Below are 21,127 nucleotides of genomic sequence, written 5' to 3'. Positions count from 1 at the left end.
CCAGCAAAGTCGGAAGCCGGATTTGCTTAACCATTGCAGTGATTCACTTAACAACCGTGGCAAGAGAGGTCGTGAAATGGGGCAAAATCCACTTAACAAGTGTCTCACTTAGCAACAGAAATTTTGGGCTCCGTTGTGGTTATAAATCGAGGACCATCTGGATACATTCTAATTTAGAGGCTAATTGGTCAGTGCCAGATGAACGAACTGTGTTGTCCTTGTGGGGGGGGGGGAATCAATAAAAATATTTCTTTGGCCTCCTAATTAAATTGATCTGTGGGGGTTTTAACCGTACTTTTATCACTTCTGTATAGTGATTGTTTGGACTAGCAGGCCAATTAAGACTGTACAATTAAACATAATTAAAATCATTAAAATCCCAGTATGATCATGCTCTACATGAGGGTGGCTGTGGGACACTCCTTCCCGCTTTTGTTCCACATCCTACTTTTGACCACAGTTGAGCCCAGAATTTTTGTCGCTAAGTGAGTCAGTTGTTAAGTCAGCTTTCCCCCCAATAATATTTTGGATATTATAGTTTGTTATCAAGTGAGATAAGGAAAATCTTGGTTCAAAAGTTAAATTGGAATATTGATAAGAAATTAAAAATTGAGTAAAAATTAATAACAGGATATGGATTGTTTAGAAGATTGAATGTAATTAAGATATGTATAAGCTACAAATTTATTGATAAATGTAATTAATGATGTTTTTATTGAGTTGATATAATTGGAAATGTACTAGCTTGAATAGGTAAAGGTAAAGGTTCCCCCGCACAAGCGTGCTAGTCGTTTCCGACTCTAGGGGCCGGTGCTCATCTCTGTTTCAAAGCCAAAGAGTCGGCGCTTGTCCGAGGACGTCTCCGTGGTCATGTGGCCAGCATGACTAGACGCCAAAGGTGCACGGAGCGCTGTTACCTTCCCACCGTAGTGGTCCCTATTTTTCTACTTGCATTTTTACGTGCTTTCGAACTGCTAGGTTGGCAGAAGCTGGGACGAGTAACAGGCACTCACTCTGTTACGTGGCGCTCGGGATTCGACCCGCCAAACTGCCGACCTGCTGATCGACAAGCTCAGCATCCTAAACCACTGAGCCACTACTAGCTTGAATACAAGACAGTAAATGTTAAGGGAAAAAGAGAAGAAATATCTGATGTTGTAAGCTGAGATTTGCACTAAAGATTTTGTTATTGAACTATTGATTAAACCCAGTCACCACGTTGTTTACTAAATACTCAAACGTAAAATTGGGAAATGAATAAAATATTATTTTAAAAAATAAATATGAGACAGTGGCCAAGTGTCTGAATTTTAGTCATGAGATCGTGGGGATGCTGCAATGGTCATAAGTGTGAAAAATAGTCATAAGTCCCTTTTTTCAATGCCGTTGTAATTTTGAACGGCTGCACAAGGGAGTCACATGACCCCGGGGACACTGCGACCGTCCTAAATAGGAACCAGTTACCAAGTCTGGATTTTGATCACGTGACCACGGGGACAGTCATAAGTGTCAAAAAACAGTACTCACTTTTTCCAGCGCCATTGTAACTTGGAACGGTCACTTACCGAATGGTTGTAAGTCGGGGACTACCTGCGTGACGTGGCAGATGAATAAAATACAAATGCAGCATTTATCGGTTCTTTGTCCGTTTCGGATCTCCAGTTAATTCAATGCCACCTCAGTCCTTGATCAGGCCTCGCGGTGAACTGTTCTTTCTGCACAAGTCAATTGCTCACGAACGCTAAACCAGCAGCCCCCAAACCTTTGGGGCACCAGGGACTGGTTTTGTGGAGAGGTTTTTTTTTCCCCCGAGGCATGGTTTTTCGGTTTTGTATGCTTCCTGCACATCCTGTGGATGGGGCTTTGCTTGTTTGTGTGGCCCGGTTTCTGGCATGCTGCGGCCCAGAGCCCAGTAGTGGGATTCAGCCAGTTCGCACCGCTTCAGCAGAACCGGTAGCTAATTTTTTGTTGCCCAGGCCCAGAAAGGACTTCCGGCAGTGTCATCCACACAGGAACCGGTTGTTCACACACTTGAATCCAGTAGTGCAGGGGTGTCAAACTCAATTTCATTGAGGGCCGCATCAGCATTGCGGTTGCCCTCAGGGGGCCAGGTGGGTATGGCCAGGATGGCCATGGCCTACTGGGTGGGCGTGGCTAGAGTGTGTATGGCCTACTGGGTGGGCGTGGCTAGAGTGCGTATGGCCTACTGGGTGGGCGTGGCCTACTGGGTGGGCGTGGCTAGAGTGCGTATGGCCTACTGGGTGGGCGTGGCCAGCTCTACATCGTTCGCATCAAGCGTGCCTATGGGGGCCTGGGCAGGAGTGGGACAGATCTGAGGGTCTCTGGCAGGAGGAGGGTCTCTGGGCCAGGGCCAAGGCAGTGGGGGCCGTTCCCTCACTGTTTCCAGGATGGCTTCACGGGCCACATGAAACCACTTCGCGGGCCGAATCCGGCCCCCGGGCCTTGTGTTTGACATGTGCAGGTTCGAGTCCCACCAGACTCAAGGTTGACTCAGCCTTCCATCCTTCCGAGGTAGGTAAAATGAGGACCCAGATTGTTGGGGGCAATTAAGCTGACTTTGTAATAATGCCGCTTGGGGGGTGTGTGAAAGCCCTAATAAGCAGGCATATGCATAGAATGAAGGCTACTGCTAAGCTTGTAAGCCGCCCTGAGTCTTCGGAGAAGGGCGGGATATAAATGCAATAAAAATAAATAAAAAATAAAATAAAATGTCTGCAGTAGTGGGATTCAAATACCTGAACAACCAGTTCTATTATGTGATACAGTCCTGGGCCTCCAATGCCTAGAGCAGACTTCCGGAAGTGGCATCTATGCACTTCCGGTGGGCTGTTCTAGGCCTGGGAGGCGTCCGAAGCCTAGACTGGATTTCCAGAGGCCAGCCAGTTCTCCGAATCCGGGCTTAATTTAGCTACCGGTTCTCCCGAACCAGTGCGAACAAGCTGAATCCCACCACTGCCGGTGCCGGTCCGACAGACTGGGGGTTGGGACCCCCTGCCCTAAACTATTTTCTCGTTCAGAGCCTGAAAGTAACTTTCTCTTTTCTTGTTTTGTTTTTGTTTTTACTCCAGAGGAGGAAGAGGAGCAAGTGCCAACGGATGGAGGGACTTCCGCCGAAGCCATGCAGGTTCCTTTGGAAGAAGAAGGAGAAATGGAAGAAGAGGAGGCCGTGAACGATGAAAACTACTTCAACAAGAGGCCCTTAGAAAGCCCCGAGTCCGAGGAAATGCCTGTGGCGAAGCGCCCCAAACTAACAAACACAAAAGGGGAGGAGCTCGAGGTCACCGTGGAGGCCCGCGAGCCTCTTAGCTTGATCAATACCCAGAAGGTGCCTCCAATGCTTTCCCCCGTTTGCGTTCAGGAGAGCGGTGAGCAGGTGCCGTCTTCTCCAGAGCCCCCAGTCTTGGCTCCCATCGCAAAGTCGCAGCTGCCCACGCCAAAACCCCCCGAATCCAAAGCCCTTCTTCCTAAACCCAAGGTGGTGAAAACAGTCTCCCTGGTGCAGAAGACTAAAACGCCCAAAGTTTCCCCATTGCCAGCCGTTGCGGGCAGCCCCATTCGCTCGCCCAAAGTTGGAACGAAGGAGAAAAAATCTCCGGGCCGAGCTAAGAGTCCCCGAAGCCCGAAAAGTCCAAAACTTCCAATCCACGTGGTCCCTCAGATTACAATTAAGCAGGAGACCCCGATCAAAACCCCGTTAGTCGTGTTGAGCGAAAAGACGGGGAAAGAGATTATCCAGGTTAAGCAGGTGCCGATGCCAGCTGAGCCTGCCAAACCCTCTAGTGAGAACCCAGCAAAGAAATTCACCGTGATTGACAAGACAATTGACGATTCCATTGACGCGGTCATTGCCCGGGCGTGTGCAGAACGGGATCCCGATCCGTTTGAGTTTTCCTCCGGGTCCGAATCCGAAGGAGAAGTTTTCATGAGCCCCAAAAGACTTTCTGTGTCTGAGCCTCCTGTCCCGAAAGCTTCTGTTTCCGCAAGTAGCAGCTTAAATAAAGCAGGAAGCACCCCGATTCCTCCTTGCGGAGGAACCTCAAGTTCGGATATTTCATGGACGATGGATGACTCAATCGACGAGGTGATTCGCAAAGCCAACCTGGGCCCCCAGGCCAACTTGCCGGCAAACTTCCCTTATTTCTCGTCTCCCTCGGCTTCTCCGCCCACGCCCGAACCTCTGCTCAAAATCTACGAGGAGAAGACGAAGCAGGCCGCCTCGCTGGAGGTGAAGAAGAAGCTGAAGAAAGAGCTGAAGACCAAAATGAAGAAGAAAGACAAGCAGAAAGATAAGGAGAAGAGCAAAGAGAAGAACAAGGAGAAGGAGAAAAACAAGGAGAAGGATCGAGAAAGGGAAGGAGGCAAGGAAGGCAAGTTGGCATGGAAGGACCTGGTCAGAGAAGAAGACCTGGATTCTTTCAAGTTCAAAATGAAGGACTTTGAGGACGAGACAAAAGCCAAGGTCAAAGAGCCCGGCGCCAAAAAAGAACGCGAGAAACACAAGGACAAGAAGAAGGAGAAAGAGAAAGGCAAAAAGGAGCGAGAGAAGAAAGAGAAGGAGAAAATAAAAGAGAAAGGCAAGGACAAGGCTAAAGCTTTGTCGGTCCCGCTGGTCCTCCCTCACAAGGACCTGCCCCTCCCCTTGTACTGCACCCCGACCGCCATGAAGCTCCCCTCCCTGTTGCAGCCCCCCTCTGCGCTCCTTCCCGAGAAGCTGTTCGAGGAGAAGGACAAGCCCAAGGAGAAGAAGAAGGACAAGAAGGAGAAGAAGAAGAAGAAAGAGCGGGAGAAGGAGAAAGAGAAAGAGAAAAGGGAGAAGGAGAAAGAGAAGGAGAAGAAGGAGCGGGAGAAGAAGGAGAAAGAGAAGGAGAAACACAAATATGAAAAAGTAAGTGCCTCCCACGTTAGAAGGCAGCGTGGGACTTGCCTTCCCTGTCGTCCAAAATGGGGCAAATCTTTATTTCCTGTTTTCAGCCTATCTTGAAGGCCATCGAACAGGCAGTAGTCACACCGGACAGTTCATATATTTGTGTAAATTACTAACAAAGAATTAAGGGAGACTGAAATGCATTTCAAACTCATTAGTTTTCATCAGTCAGCCATACCCTTCTGAGATTCGAACCTGGGCTGATTGCATATTAGGCAGTGTATTTACCTCTTGAGCCACAGGATCTCTCTCGCTTTGTTAGCTTCTGCAAGGGGAGATATGCGTCAAATACTTTGTTAACTCTTTAGATTACCTTGCTAGGCCCCAAACATGGGGCAAATCTTTATTTCCTGTTTTCAGCCTATCTTGAAGGCCATCGAACAGGCAGTAGTCACACCGGACAGCTCGTATATTTGTGTAAATTACTAACAAAGAATTAAGGGAGACTGAAATGCATTTCAAACTTATTAGTTTTCATCACTCAGCCATACCCTTCTGAGATTCGAACCTGGGCTGATTGCACATTAGGCAGGTGTTTTTACCTCTTGAGCCACAGGTTCGAATCTCATTAAGGAAGACTGAAATGCATTTCAGTCTCCCTTAATTCTTTGTTAGTAATTTACCCACCCACACACACACAGACAGACAGACAGACAGACAGATAGACAGACAGACAGATAGATATAGATATAGAGATAGAGATAGAGATAGAGATAGATATATAGATATATTTGGTTTAATGATATATTTAGCTTAAAAGTGGAGGGCCTGTGCAGAATTCCAAGCTGAAAAACAGGGACACAGACGGCAAAAGGGGGAGAGTGCAGATCGTTGGACCATATGCGAGTAGTCCTCGGCTTCCAATAGTTCCTTTAGTGATTGTTCAAAGTTAGAACGGCGCTGGGGGGAAAAAAGGGACCATTTTTCGTACTTATGACCATCGCAGCATCCCCAAGGTCACGTGATTTGCATTCAGATGTTTGGCAACTGCCTCGCATTTAGGACGGTCGCCAGTGTCCCGGGAGGTCAGGTGATCCCCTTTTGCGAGCTTCTGACCAGCAAAGTCCATGGGGGAAAGCCGGCTTCACTTAATGGCCGTGTGGCTAATTTTAACAACTGCAGTGACTCGCTTAACAAATCTGGCAAGAAAAGTCGTAAAGTGGGGCCAAGCTCACTTAACAAGTTTGTCACTTGGCAACGTAAATCATGGCCCCCAATTTTGGTCGTTAAGTCGAGGACTAACTGTATAGGTTTTGCAGCTTTTACTTTTATAAAAAAAAATTAAAAAGCAAAACATCTACAGATAGTCCTTGAGCCCCTTAACCAATACCGAAAAAGTTAAGACTGGCCTGAAAAAGAGGACTTAGGATCTGTGCTGAAGTTTTAAAGATCGGGCCCCCTTCACAATGATGCGACTAAATATCGTTCACATTTACGACTGTTAGCAGGGGTCCCACAGTCATGTGACCTTGTTTTACAACGATGTTGGCAAAACGGTGTCTATTGCTCCGCTTAACAATGATGGCATTTGCTTAAGGCAGGGGTCTTCAAACCTGGCCCTTTGATGACTTTTGGACTTCAACTCCCAGAATTCCTCAGCCAGGCATGCTGGATGAGGAATTCTGGGAGTTGAAGTCCACAAGTCATCAAAGGGCCAAGTTTGAAGACCACTGGCTTAATAATTGCCACAGAAAAAGGTCATAAAATTGGGTCAGTCACGTGACTTACCCGTTTTGTGCCCATCATGACATATGGTCATAATGGGTAGCAGTCCATTACAGTTACACATTGAGGACTATCTGTAGAATTCATTTCATTTCATCCCACAAGCTTCTTTTAAACCTGGAAGGTGTTAAAGCCAACACCGAATGCGCTTACGTAATTGCAGGGTAGTGTGTGACAATCATTACAAAGTACAGAGCAATAAATAGATTAAGAACCATCTTTTCTTCCCCCATCCATGCAAGACATTTGCAACCTCAATTTGTCCAGGAGGTCAGTGGTTATATGATGCAAGGAATGGAAAGAAAGATAATATCGAATAAGTTAAGAGGGAACAATCATACGTTGGTGCTACCGTTTAGCTTCTCTAATTCACTTGCTGATTTACAATTCATAGATAAATCAGATTCGAGCTTTACACTATTATCAGAACTAAACTTTTCGTAACGTTTGATTTTTCTTTTCCCTGTGTATACAAAGTTCTTAGAGTTAGAGAGACCATGGGAGGGTGGGGGGAGGTGGTTTCACACGCTACATAGATCCCGCATACGCACAGATGAAGCTTTGCTCACTTGGACGGACCAGTTCTTAAGAGGCCACGGACCACTGTTGGTCCACGGCCCGGGGGTTGCGAACCCCTGTTCTAATGCAAGAGCCACTGTTGGAGACCTTGCTGATCCTTTGCCCATCAGGATATTTTCTTGGACAATCTTGATGGCCTTGTAGCCTCAGTCATACTAGACCAGGGGTCTTCAAACTTGGCCCTTTTATGATTTGTGGACTTCAACTCCCAGAATTCCTCAGCCAGCCATGCTGGCTGAGGAATTCTGGGAGTTGAAGTCCACAAGTCATAAAAGGGCCAGGTTTGAAGATCCCTGTACTAGACAGTCATAAGGTCATAATATTTGGCAAAAAAAAATAAAAATAAAATGGAACATAGTTATAAGTAGAGGATATGGAGAGAGAGATCTTTGAGCCTCCAAAAGACATTGCATTTGAGTGGAATGGAATGGAATGGAATGGAATGGAATGGAATGGAATGGAATGGAATGGAATGGAATAGAATAGAATAGAATAGAATAGAATAGAATAGAATAGAATAGAATAGAATAGAATAGAATAGAATAGAATTACAGAGTAGAATAGAATTAAGGAGTAGAATAGAGTTACGGAGTAGAATAGAATAGAATTAACAGAGTTTGAAGGGACCTTGGAGGTCATCTAGTCCAACCCCCTGCTCAGGCTGGAAACCCTATACCATTTCAGACAGATGGCTGTCCAGTCTCTTCTTAAAAACCTCCAGTGTTGGAGCATTCACAGCTTCTGGAGGCAGGTGGTTCCACTGGTTAATTGTTCTAATTGTCAGGAAATTTCTCCTTAGTTCTAGGTTGCTTCTCTCTTTGGTTAGTTTCCATCCGTTGCTTCTCATCCTGCCTTCAGGGGCTTTGGAGAATAGCTTGACTCCCTCTTCTTTGGGGCAGCCCCTGAGACATTGGAAGACTGCTATCGTATCCCCCCTCGTCCTTCTCTTCATTCGAGTAGAATTCATTAGACTGATCTGGGGTCAGGTTAGATGAGAGATGCCATTGAAGGGGGCACAGGACCTTCACCCTTGACCCAATGCAGGGGTGGGCGGGTGGACAAGTGCCCTTATGACCTGTGGACTTCAGCTCCCAGAATTCCCGAACGAGCACCATTCAGATTTTCTCATTTCTCCTCCAGCACCTCAACCAAACCGGTTAACAACTTCTTGAGTTAATGTGATTCATTCTCTCTCTCTCTCTCTCTCTCTCTCTCTCTCTCTCTCTCTCTCTCTCTCTCTCTCTCTCTCTCTCTCTCTCCCCCTCCCTCCCTCCCTCCCTCCCTTCCTCTCCCTCTCTCTCTCTCTCTCTCTTTCTCTCTCTCTCTCTCTCTCTCTCTCTCTCTCTCTCTCTCTCTCTCTCTCTCTCTCTCTCTCTCTCTCTCTCTCTCTCAAAGTAAACTATGCAGAGACCAAGGAAAAAGGAGAATCTGGAAAAAGAAAGAGAAATTTCACTCCCAACTATCAGATTATGGGCCTTATTTGGCAGAGGTGCAGTGGGGGGAAAAAAGCTGGCTCATTGAAGGAGACAGAAGGGATTTAAGTATCTGTGATCAAATCTGCTCTATCTGGCCTGGTATTTCCTTCTCACTGCTCCTTCTATTTATTCATATATTTCTTTTCTAGGTTGGATACTTTGGCATAAGAAACGACTCTATAAATCCCTACAATAATCATGTTTGGTAGGGTAAATCTCCCAAGTCGATATCACCTATAAATAGATATCCCTCAGTGATTGTCTTACCTGCGGAGGGGAGCCATCATAATTGCAGTATTCACAATATTAACAGATTTTGAGAGAAGATAGGAGGATTTTGTTCCAAACTGCGCCTAATGGATCAAGTGCTAAATGATTAAAATAAAACTTAAGGGGGGGAAAAATAATAAAATAGCTCTTCCCTCATTTGGTAACTAGTTCTCGTCTCCTACTGTTACCGTTCAGTACGCTATTAGGACTATAATGCACCATTACAAGTGATTAAAAAAAAAGCTATCCTTTATACTCCTAAAATATATTGTATTATAGGAAAGCAATATAAGCTTGGGCAGATTACATTGACAAAGCTTCCCTGTTAGCTTTGGCGAAAAGTCCCTGTCAAAAGATAAACTTTAAAGCCAGGCTGCATGAAAGAGTCCCTCCACAAAAATTAAAATTTAAACTGATTTCCAGTGATAAGCCTTCCTCTCATTTCGTTTTTTTTTTCCTTTTTTTAAAAAAAAAGATGGAAAAAGTCCATCTCTTCGCTGGAAGCCAGGATTTCAAAAATAAATTCTCTCTCCCCCCCCCTTTTTTTTTAAAAAAAAAAATCTCTTGAGTGATTTTCATTTTTTGCAAGGCCGCTCTGTTGGTGTCCTGGAAAAACGGAGAGTTGAGGCTTTATCAGTTGGTGCCCTGAGGTATGTGGCAAAGAAGCTAAATCCTTGAAGATTAGTGCCAAAAAAATAAAAAAATAAAATCCTGTGCAGCACACACTGCAATAAGGGGCTTATAGGACTACTAGTATTAGTTCAGGTGAAAGAAGTATTGCTTATACATAAAACTGGACAAATCCAGGGACAATGTATTTTTAGTTAGCTACAAAGGAGTCTTACACTGCTGGACATCGCCACTTTCAGGACTGGGAAGCTTTGTAATCCACTGCAAATATTCTTCTCCCAGTCCAAATGCCCAGCTTACTCCAGAATTGCACTTCTTTAAATTTTAATCGTAGAGACTTCGTGCTCCCTTCACATTTAAAAACAAAAAACCTGTCCATTTAAATAGTTAGAACCATTAATCAGTGGAACAACCTGTCTCCAGAAGTTGTGAATGCTCCAACACTGGAAACTTTTAAGAAGAGGCTAGGCCAGGGGTAGGCAACCTTGGCTCTTTTATGACTGGTGGACTTCAACTCCCAGAGTTCCTGAGCCGGCGTGGCTCAGCATGGAAACCTCTCCCTTTCCCCTCAGCGTGGCTGGCTCAGGAATTCTGGGAGTTGAAGTCCACGAGTCATAAAAGAGCCAAGGTTGCCCACCCCTGGACTAGACAGTCACTTATCTGAAATGGTATAGTTTCTCCTGCTTGAGCAGGGGGCTGGAATAGAAGACCTCCAAGGTCCCTTTCTGTTCTGTTCTGTTCTGTTCCCTTTTGTTTCGTATTAATATTCTATTCCATTCCATCTATTCTATTCTATTCTATTCTATTCTATTCTATTCTATTCTATTCTATTCTATTCTATTCTATTCTATTCTATTCTATTCCATTCCATCCCATCCCATCCCATCCCATCCATTCTATTCTATTCTATTCTATTCTATTCTATTCTATTCTATTCTATTCTATTCTATTCTATTCTATTCTATTCTATTCTATTCTATTCTATTCTATTCTATTCTATTCTATTCCAGTCCAGTCCACTCTACTCTACTTTATTCTATTCTAAATCGCTTCTGGTCTTCTTCATGCATACCCACACTTATATTTCCTTTAATATATAGGTAGTCCTTGATGTACAGCCATCTGATTAATGACTGTTCAAAGGCACTGGAAAAAAAAGGGATTGGTGACCATTTTTCACATTTTTCACATGACCATTACAGTATCCCCGTAAGTCACGTGATCAAAATTCGGACGCTTGGCAACTGATTCATATTTATGACGGTTGCAGCGTCCTGGGGTCACGCGATCCCCTTTGGAGACCTTCTGACAAGCAAAGCCAGCGGGGAAGCCTTGATTCACTTAACGACCGGCTTACTAACTTAATGACCGCAGTGATTCACTTAAAAACTGTGGCACGAAAGGTTGCAGAATGAGAGAAAATCCGCCTGTCAACAGTCTTGCTTAGCAAGAAGAAATGTTGGCCTCAGTTGTGGTCATAAGTTTGAGGACTGCCTGCACAACTCGCACGCTGTTTCTTCTCTGATGGCAAGTGCTTTCACAGAACAGCCCACCTGCAGGCAGTTGTTCCAGTTCCATGCATTAATGTGCCGACATTTTAACGATTTAGATTCTTCATTCAGATCCGTCATTTAGATCCTTCCTGTTCTAGGCTGTGCAGGTTGCATTAATTTAATTATTTAATTTAATTTAAATCTGTGCAAAACACCCCAAACAAAAGCAAGCTTCCATAATTCTTAGTTCTTTAAACATCAACAACTAAACTTAAGATTTCTGGGTTTTGATTTTGGGCAGGGTTTGGTAGTATTATTTGATAAAACCACCACAAAAATGTGCCCGTTCTCCATACAGGTTGTTGTCTCCATCTTACAGACCGTTGAGTGACTGTTCGAAGTTATAGCGGCACGGGGGCGGGGGGGCGGAAGTGACCTATGACCGTTTTTTCACGCTTATTATGACCGTGGCAGCATCCCCGTGGTCATGCGATCAAAATTTGGACATTTGGCAACTGATTTATATTTACGACGGTTGCCGTGTCCTGGGGTCATGTGCTCAGCTTTTGTGACCTTCTTGACAAGCAATGGGGAAGCCAGACTGGGCTTGGGTGTAGTCATACGCTCGAATAGACTACTGCAATGCTCTTTACATGGGGCTGCCCTTGAGGACCACTCGGAGGCTCCAACTGGTGCAGAATGCGGCCGCGCGAGTTGTGATGGGGGTCTCCCGATACTCCCATGTAACGCCTCTTCTCCGCGAGCTGCATTGGCTCCCAATTGCCCTCCGGGTGAGATTCAAGGTGCTGGTGATGACCTATAAAGCCCTAAATGGCATGGGTCCAGATTATTTACGGGAGCACCTGCTGCCGGCGTCAACCTCACATCGCCCCGTGCGCTCCCACAGAGAGGGTCTCCTCAGGGTGCCGTCGGTCAGGGAGTGCCGGCTGGCGGCCCCCAGGGGGAGAGCATTCTCTGTGGGCACGCCTGCCCTATGGAACCAACTCCCTGTTGAGCTCCGGATGGCTCCCGATCTTCGCTCTTTTCGCCGTGACATGAAGACTTGGCTATTTGAACTTGCCGGCCTGGACTGAGGGATTGGGATTTTAAGTTTTAGAATTTGATTTACTTGGTTTGGGGCTAAATTTAATTTAATTTATTTTTAGCTTTGTATGCCATGTTTTAATTGCCCCGTACACCGCCCCGAGTCCTTTGGGAGAAGGGCGGTATATAAATCTAATTAAATAAATAAGACGAGGAGTACCTGTATATTGTTTTGTTACAGCTGTTTGGCCGCCAGCCTGTCAAACGGCGGATTGCAGATTCATAAAAAGGAAGTGCCTAAAAAAACGTGCAAGTGGAAAACCAGTTGCGTAGTTTGGGACTCCTCCACCTGTCTCTCTCGCAAGGTCCTTCCCACATACTCATTCACTAATGCAGGGTGTCAAACTCGCAATGTCACGTGACCTGTCGCGACGTATCGCGGCTTTTTTTCGCCATTGCCAGCAATGGGGTTGGCGTGGTTTCACCATGATGCATCCGGCCCACTGGCCGGCAATTTGATACCCCTGTACTAATGCAACTTCAATCAGAATAGAGCTGGAAGGCACCTTGGAGGTCTTCTAGTCCAGCCCCCCTACTCAAGCAGGAGACCCTATACCATTTCGGACAAGTGACTGTCCAGTCTATTCTTTAAAAAATCTCCAGTGATGGAGCACCCACAACTTCTGGAGGCAAGCTGCTCCATGGGTTAATTGTCCTCAACTGGTAGGATGTTTCTCCTTTATTCCAGTTTACTTCTCTCCTTGGTTAGTTTCCATCCATTGTTCCTTGTCTTGCCTTCTGGGGCTTTGGAAAATAAGTTGAAACCCCCCCCTCTTCTTTGTGGCAGCCCCTCAAATACCAGATAACTGCTATCATGTCACCCCTAATCTTTCTTTTCTGTAGACTGGCCATACCCAGTTCCTGTAACCGTTTTTCATGTTTTAATCTCCAGGCCTTTAATCATCCTACTTGCTCTTCTCTGCACTTTTTCCAAAGTCTCAACATTTTTTCCCTTTTTTTTCCCCTTTTTGTAATGTGGTGACCAAAACTGGATGCACAATTCCAGGTGTGGCCTTACTAAGGCTTTATAAAGCGGTACTAATCCTTCACTTGATTTGGATTCTATGCCTCTGTTTATATAACCCGGGATTTTGTAATGTGGCCCCCTGCAGATCTGCTGGAACAATTCCCAGCCATTAAGACAAAATAAATTTTTAGTGTTGTAATGCCACTTTATTTGGAAGGTGCCACCTGGGGGGAACCGTGTCCTTTCAGCCTTGTGAGATTGGTGTCAGCCTTGCAAGATCATCCTGCCAAGAAATGCACCCCAAAATGCTAATTTGTAACAGGATTTTGTAAGTGGTAAGTCCTCGATTTACGACCACAATTGAGTCCCAAATTTTAAGATCTCAAAACATGATCACATGACCCCAGTACACGGCAACCGTCATAAATACAAGCCAGTTGCCAAGCGTCTGAATTTTTTTTAAAATAATATTCATTTTCCAATTTTACATTTAAGTATTTAAAAAGCAACGTGGTGACTGGGTTAATCAATATTTCGATAACAAAATCTTTAGTGCAAGTCTCAGGTTACAACATCAGATATTTCTTCTCTTTTTTCCCTTAACATTCACTGTCTCGTATTCAAGCTAGTACAATTCTAGTTATATCAACTCAGTAAAAACATCATTATTGCATTTATCAATAAATTTTTAGCTTATACGTATCTTAATTACATTCAATCTTCATAAACAATCCATATCCTGTTCTTAATTTTTACCCAATTTTTAGTTTCTCCTCAATATTCCAATTTAACCTTTGATATTTATAATTTTCAGGCTTTGAGTAACCAAGATTTCCCTTGTCTCAATTCGTAACGAAATATAATATCCAAAATACACATTTTATCTATTTAAATGTAATCTTGTTCTATTTCCTAAAAGTTATCTATTTCCCACCATATTAAATAAGCTACTTAATAATACAATATCCCCTTTAATAAATCCCAACCATTGTGTATATTACCTGGGCTAATCAATAAATCAAACGTAAATCGAACGTGTTAGGTGAGTTTTGCCTCCTTTTACGACTTTTCTTGCCTCGGCCGTTAAGTGAATCCCTGCAGCTGATAAGTTAGTAACCTGGTTGTTAAGTGGAACCTGGCTTCTCCATTGATTCTGCTCGTCAGAAGACCGCAAAACACGGTCACGTGGCCCCAGGACACGGCAACCGTCATAAATACAAGGCAGTTGCCAATCGTCTGGATTTTGATCATGTGATCGTGGAGATGTTGCGAAAGCCGTAACTGTGAAAAAGGGTCGTAAGTCACTTTTTTTTAGTGCCGCTGTAGCTTTGAATGGTCACTAAACCAACTATTCTAATTGGAGAACTACCTGTAGATCGGTTCTTCCCCCCCCCTTCCCAAATTTGGTGGAGATGAACTCCTCCAGTCTTTAAATTGCCAACTTTGGAGAGCCCTGCTCTGCGTAATTCAACGCAGCGTGAAAAGTTTCCTCTATAGCGGATACCCTATTTTAACGCTGGAATATGTTACTTTTAGCAGATCAAAGTGGAACCTGTTATCCCGGCCCCATCACCTGTGATTCCCCGGCTGACACTGCGAGTGGGTGGTCAGGACAAAATGTAAGTGAGAAATAACCCATTTGATGAACTCTTGGTGGGTGTGGTTTCCTCCGATGTCTCCTACTTGTGGCAAAATCCATTTAATACACTATATCAGGGGTCTTCAAACTTGGCCCAGTTAAGACTTGTGGACTTCAACTCCCAGAATTCCTCAGCCAGGCATGCTGGCTATGGAATTCTGGGAGTTGAAGTCCACAAGTCAAGGGGTCTTCAAACTCGGCCCTTTTATGATGTGTGGACTTCAACTCCCAGAATTCCTCAGCCAGGCACGCTGGCTGAGGAATTATGGGAATTGAAGTCCACAAGTCAAGGGGTCTTCAAACTCGGCCCTTTTATTATTTATTATTTATTATTAATTTAATTTGTATACCGCCCTTCTCCCGAAGGACTCAGGGCAGTGAACAGGGCAATACATAATAAAAACAAGATACAAAAATTAAAAATTATTAAAAAGTAATTATGATGTGTGGACTTCAACTCCCAGAATTCCTTAGCCAGGCAGGCATGCTGGCTGAGGAATTCTGGGAGTTCAAGTCCACACGTCATAAAAGGGCCGAGTTTGAAGACCCCTGGACTATATAATTTTTCCTAATGAATTTATTTCCTGAACAAACATACACAAACATTGATTGCCATGATAATTAGGCTTTTTTTTACTTTTCCAATTACCGTAAATAAAGCTTTTATACTACCCAAGGGCGTAACCCCTGTTTCACGACTGTATGGGCAGATTAAGAATTTTTGTTTGTCTGCCTGCTCAAGTACAGTAAACACACCTTAAAAGGCTTAAGTAATGACGCTTCACAATCAGGGCTCCCTAATCACGTTTTGCTTAAAAATGGAACACAAACTGACTATACAGCTGGGTTGGCAGCTTACGACATCGAACAAATTGGTAACTATTATTTCATCAGAGTTGAGCTCCGAAAATGAGATATAGTACAATTTGATAAAAGGACTTAGATTGAATTGTGTACACATGTAGGCATTTGTGTACATGCTAATGTTATATCTGTCTCTGACATTTTATAAGCCCTTGGTTTAGTCGATGTTGGCTTCTGAAAAAGATAACAGGTGAAATGTGTAATAGCAATGCAACGTTAGAAATTTGGGTTGGATTTTTTGGGGGGAATTTATTTATTAAATTTACAATTGTCAAGCATAGGAAATCAGGAGTCCAGGCAGTTCAAATTGTACGCTTAAACTCTGTATAAGATCTGAACTACTAACGGTGAAAGTGAATTGGCAACAAATTCAAAGAGAGCTGGGCACAAAGGGATTCAAGACTGATGACCTGTTTGACCCCCCTCCCCCCTCCCTCAGGCTCAGCCTGGTTTTCTCCATCAGGATTAGCCAAGTGAATCACGTGCCCCTTCGCAGTTCCCAAATTCAGGACAAATGTTGATAGAAGCCTGTGGCACTTTTGCCACAGTGAGTGGAATTGTGGACTGCTTTCCATGCTCCTACAGGAAAAGCAGTTTTCTTTAAGCTGCTTTGGATCCATGGTGTTGAAAAGTGTTGTAAAATTCACGGAAATAAATAAATGAGTACAGGTAGTCTGTCAGTGCATGGACAGTCTTATTGCACTGAGGTAACCCAGGAATAAATACAGTAAACAGTGGTTTGTATTAAATGTGGTTTATGTTACACGGTATCTACAAATATACACTAGAAATAAAATACATAACACGTGGTGAAGCAGCAAACTCCCAACACACAGCAGTTACAGCAGGGAACAGACGAGAGAGAAAGACTCCAGCAAGGCCTTCCCTTTTATACTCAGGCTCTTAAAGGGATACACACACCTGCTGAGTCATTCCTATGATTGCATCATCCACCTTACGTTACATTACATCATTACATAAGCTGTTTAGGCTTTAAAATTTATCCTGACGTAGTCCTTGACTTCGGTTGTTAAGGGAGGCATTTGTTAAAGTGAGTTTTGCCTCATTTTACGACATTTCTTGCCATTGTTGTTAAGGGAATCACTGCAGTTGATAAGATAGTAAGATGGTTGTTAAGCGACTCTGGCCTCCCCATTGACTTTGATTATCAGCAGGTCGCAAGAGGTGATCACTGCAGCGGTCATAAGTATGAGCCAGTTGCCAAGCATCTGAATTTCGATCACGTGACCGTGGGGATACTGCGGAGGTGGTCAGTGTGAAAAATGGTCATGAGTCAGATTTCTTTCAGCGCTGTTGTAACTTCGAATGGTCACTAAGCGAACTGTTGTAAGTCGAGGACTGCTTGTAGAGTCTTTGGAGTCCCCCCGTACAGCGGTACAATCGTCTTTCAAAGCACCTGCCACTCATCCCTGATTTTCAAATCTGTTCAGAGTGTTATTGCCTGCCGGATAAGCCTTGGATGCCAAAATGAGATCACCAGACTCTTAAGTAGGAAGTTGTTTTTGGAGACTTAATGAGAGCATTGTTGAGGTATGGATTGTCTGAAAACTATCTTTGAAATTTAGGAGTCTTGCAACATTCTTATTCCACACTGGAGGCAATAATAGGGAAAAACATTCGGGTGCAAGGCGGGGGGAAGCTTTCAAAATGAAAATTTGTCTGATTGGGCATGAGGAATGGAGAAGGAGAAGTTCCCCAATGAAGGAATGATATTAGGAGTTTCTGGAAACTGATGGAGACCACCAAGTTAACAGAATAACAGAGTTGGAAGGGAGAGCCAATATCATTTCAGACAAATGGTTGTCCAGTCTCTTCTTAAAAACCTCCAGAGATGGAGCATCTATAACGGTGGTCTTCAAGCTTGGCCCTTTTATGACTTGTGGACTTCAACTCCCAGAATTCCTCAGTTGGCCATTTTGATGAAACTGCAGGCTTGAATCCAGACCAGAGGTCTTCAAACTTGGCCAGTGCTGGCTGAGGAATTCTGGGAGTTGAAGTCCACAAGTCATAAAAGGGCCAAGTTTGAAGACCGCTGATATAGGAGAATGGTACCTGATCAGAGTTTTAGGCTAAAGTTTAGCACCTGAGGGATAACTCACCTCAACAATGTTTACGGATTTTACAGGTAGTTCTTGACTTACAGTCATTCGTTTAGTGACCCTTCAAAGTTGCAACGGCCCTGACAATAGCGACTTGTGCCCATGTTTGACACTTACGACCGTTGCAGCTTTCCCAGGGTCACATGATCAAAATTTAGTCGCTTGGCAACTGGGATGTATTTATGACTGCGGCATTGTCCCCGGCGTCACGTGATCACCATTCGTGACCTTCCCAGCTGGCTTCCGACAAGCCATGGGGGAAGCCAGGTTTGGTTAACGACCGCATGATTCACTTAGCAACTGCAGTGATTTGTTTAACAACCGTGGCAAAATAGGTCATAAAGAGAGAGACAGAGTTCACTTAACAATTGTCTTGCTTCCTAATAGAGCTTTTGGGGCTCCGTTTTGGCTTAAATTGAGGGCTACCTGCATATTCTGTATTATAAGCATATACGGGTAAGTCCTTGACTTACGCAGTTCCTTTAGCGTCCGTTCAAAGTTGCAACAGCGCTGAAAAAGTCACTTATGACCAGTTTTCACACTTAACAACCGTTGCAGCATGTGATCAAAATTCAGATGCTCCACAGTTGGCTCCTATTTGTGACGGTCGCAGTGTCCCGGGGTTACGTGATGCCTTTTTGCGACCTTCTGACAAACAAAGTCAACAGGGGAAGCCAGATTCATTTAACAACCAGGTTATTAACTTAAACCAGGGGTAGGCAACCTCGGCTCTTTTATGACTCATGGACTTCAACTCCCAGAATGGCTGGCTCAAGAATTCTGGGAGTTGAAGTCCATGAGTCATAGCTTGTAAGCCGCCCTGAGTCTTCGGAGAAGGGCGGGATATAAATGGAATTAAAATAAAATAAAAATAAAATAAAAGAGCCGAGGTTGCCTACCCCTGACTTAAACCAACTGCAGTGATTCGCTTCACAGCTGTAGCAAGAAATGTCGTCAAACGGGGCAAAACCCATTTAACACATGTCTCACTTAGCAACAGAAAATTTGGGCTCAACTCTGTCGTAAGTTGAGGATTACCTCTGTGCATAGCCCTCCTGGTCTTTTGCTTCTTGGGAGGAAGAAAAAAGAACATCGTTTGAGGAGGAGGGAGGGGGGGAAAGGGAAAAACCCATTAAATTCTTCCTTTTTCCTCTCTAAATAATACGGAAGAGAAGGAGGTTGAGGGATTTATGTGTATCTGTCCTCTCCCCCCCCCTCCAGAAGAATGGGAGTTGAAGTTGTTTGCATCAAATCAGTAGAATGAAATAAATGTTTTTGCACCTCCGGTGGACGATTTCTATTAAGGCCCATCAATCCTGACTTGCAGAGGCTAAAAAAAAGGTGATTTCTCTCCCCCCCACCTCAGTATTTTTATTTTTTTTTATTTTTAATCCTGTAATGTGAGCCAGTTTTTGACTCTGGGTGACCATCTGGGTAAAACCTGTTTGGCGTCCTGGCCAGTTTTTTGGAAGAGGCATTAACATTAGATCAGGGTTTCCCAACCTTGGTGCTTTTTAAGAGGCGTGGACTTCAACTCCCAGAATTCCCCCAGCCAGCCATGCATGGCTGGCTGGGGGAATTCTGGGAGTTGAAGTCCAACACATCTCGAAGTCGCCACGGTTGGGAAATCCTGAATTAAGAAGATACGCCCAAGACATTTTTGGCACCAATTGTGTCTGCGGTTCCTGTTGTCTGCGGTGGGTCTATTGCTTTATTGTTTGCTGTTGTTATTATTTGATTTGATTTGATTTATACCCTTTCTGCTTTGGCAACCGCTCACGGGGACATGTTTATGGAGCCTGCTGGTTTGGGAGTTTTCTTGTAGGCACTCTGAAAATCAAGTCGCAGTTGCTTTAAAATTCAAGGTCTGCTTGACAGTTTAACCCGGGACATGTCGAAGAGCAAGCCTGTGGATCCTTTTCCCCCTCCACTTTCTCCAGGTCTGCTTAATCCGGTTGACACTTGAATTATATCAAAATCTTTTCTCTTCCTGTATTGTCCAGTATCTGTACTGCCCAATATATGCTCAAAAGTGAGTATGTGGCTTTGTTTCCAAAAAGCCTGGCCTTCCTTGTAAAAAGAAACATCACTACTACTACTACTACTACTACTACTACTACTACTACTACTTCTTTAATGGCCCTTCAGAATTACGACGGTACTGAACAAAAGTTACAACCGTTGCAGCATCCCCAGGGTCACGTGATTTGCATTCGGACGCTTGGCCACTGTCTCACGTTTATGACGGTCGCAGCTCCCCAGGGGGCGTCACGTGATCCCCTTTTGCGACCTTTTGACAAGCAAAGTCAATGGGGAAGCCAGACTCACTTAACAGCCGTGTTGCTGCAGTGATTCACTTAACAACAGCGGCAAGAAAGACCATTAAAATGGAGCAAAACTCACCTAAGAACTGTCTCGCTTAGCGAGAGAAATTTGGGCCTGAGTTGTGATTGTAAGTTGAGGACTACCTGTATTGGATAACAGACATTATTGAGCAAACGTAACTCTTAGGGCAATAAATGTCTGTTTATTTAGTTAATTTGAATCAATATTCAGGCAGTGAAGTTACTTGCTAATTATCTTTAATATGAGGATTTGTATACATTATAAAAGTTTTGTGTGCAATGTTTTGAAACACACACTTCCTCCTTTTCAGTAACTCTGCTAAGATATGGCAGATTGTGTGTGTGTGTGTGTGTGTATTAGTTGAGATAGATAGATAGATAGATAGATAGATAGATAGATAGATAGATAGATAGATAGATAGATAGATAGGTGGGAGGGAGGGAGGAAGATAGATAGACAGACATAGGTATAGATATAGATGTGTGTGTGTGTATATGTGTGTGTGTGTATGTATATACGTATATGTATGTATCAACTAATTTAAATGTATATTGCAGTCAGATGGATTGGATTGTCTAGTCTGGTCCTTTTATATCTAAAACAAGTGTAATAAGATCTATGGGAAGTTTTAAATTTCAGACACTAGTTTCTTGCAAGTGCTTTGACTTCACAATAAAACCAAGTGGAAAGTAGATTATAATCACAGAAACTCTGCCTTTGTAGTAAACAAGTACAGCAATACTTGCATAAACGCCACATTAGAAGACATTTATTGGATTCCATTCTAGTGTAATTAGATCTAAATTTGTTCTATAAATGAAAAAAAAAGGTCAACGGCAAATCTGTTTTATCTCCAATTCAAGCTTCAATAATTGCTTTTTTTAAAAAAAAAAGTTTTGTTGTAAAAGATCATATGCTTAATGGATTGAGGATTTTGGTCTACCAGGTTTCTAGAGAACCCGCAGCTATT

At 43.8% G+C, this 21,127-nt stretch overlaps 1 protein-coding gene across 3 annotated transcripts in view; it reads left to right on the top strand.

The window, feature by feature from the left end:
* TAF3 (TATA-box binding protein associated factor 3) overlaps positions 1-21,127 on the top strand; it is a 162,805-nt gene that overhangs the window by 99,598 nt on the left and 42,080 nt on the right. For 2 of the 3 annotated variants that reach the window (XM_083366093.1, XM_083366095.1), the window contains 2 exons: positions 3,090-4,906; positions 14,725-14,807. In XM_083366093.1, the coding sequence (XP_083222219.1) occupies positions 3,090-4,906; positions 14,725-14,807 (1,900 nt within the window). The remainder of the gene's footprint in view (positions 1-3,089; positions 4,907-14,724; positions 14,808-21,127) is intronic. The other variant, XM_083366094.1, reaches the window with a different exon arrangement.

The sequence above is a fragment of the Vipera ursinii genome, assembly GCF_947247035.1.
Source record: "Vipera ursinii genome assembly, chromosome: 6".
Taxonomy (NCBI): domain Eukaryota; kingdom Metazoa; phylum Chordata; class Lepidosauria; order Squamata; family Viperidae; genus Vipera; species Vipera ursinii.
The sequence above is the reverse complement of the archived record's forward strand: the minus strand, read 5'-3'. Positions and strand labels throughout refer to the sequence as shown.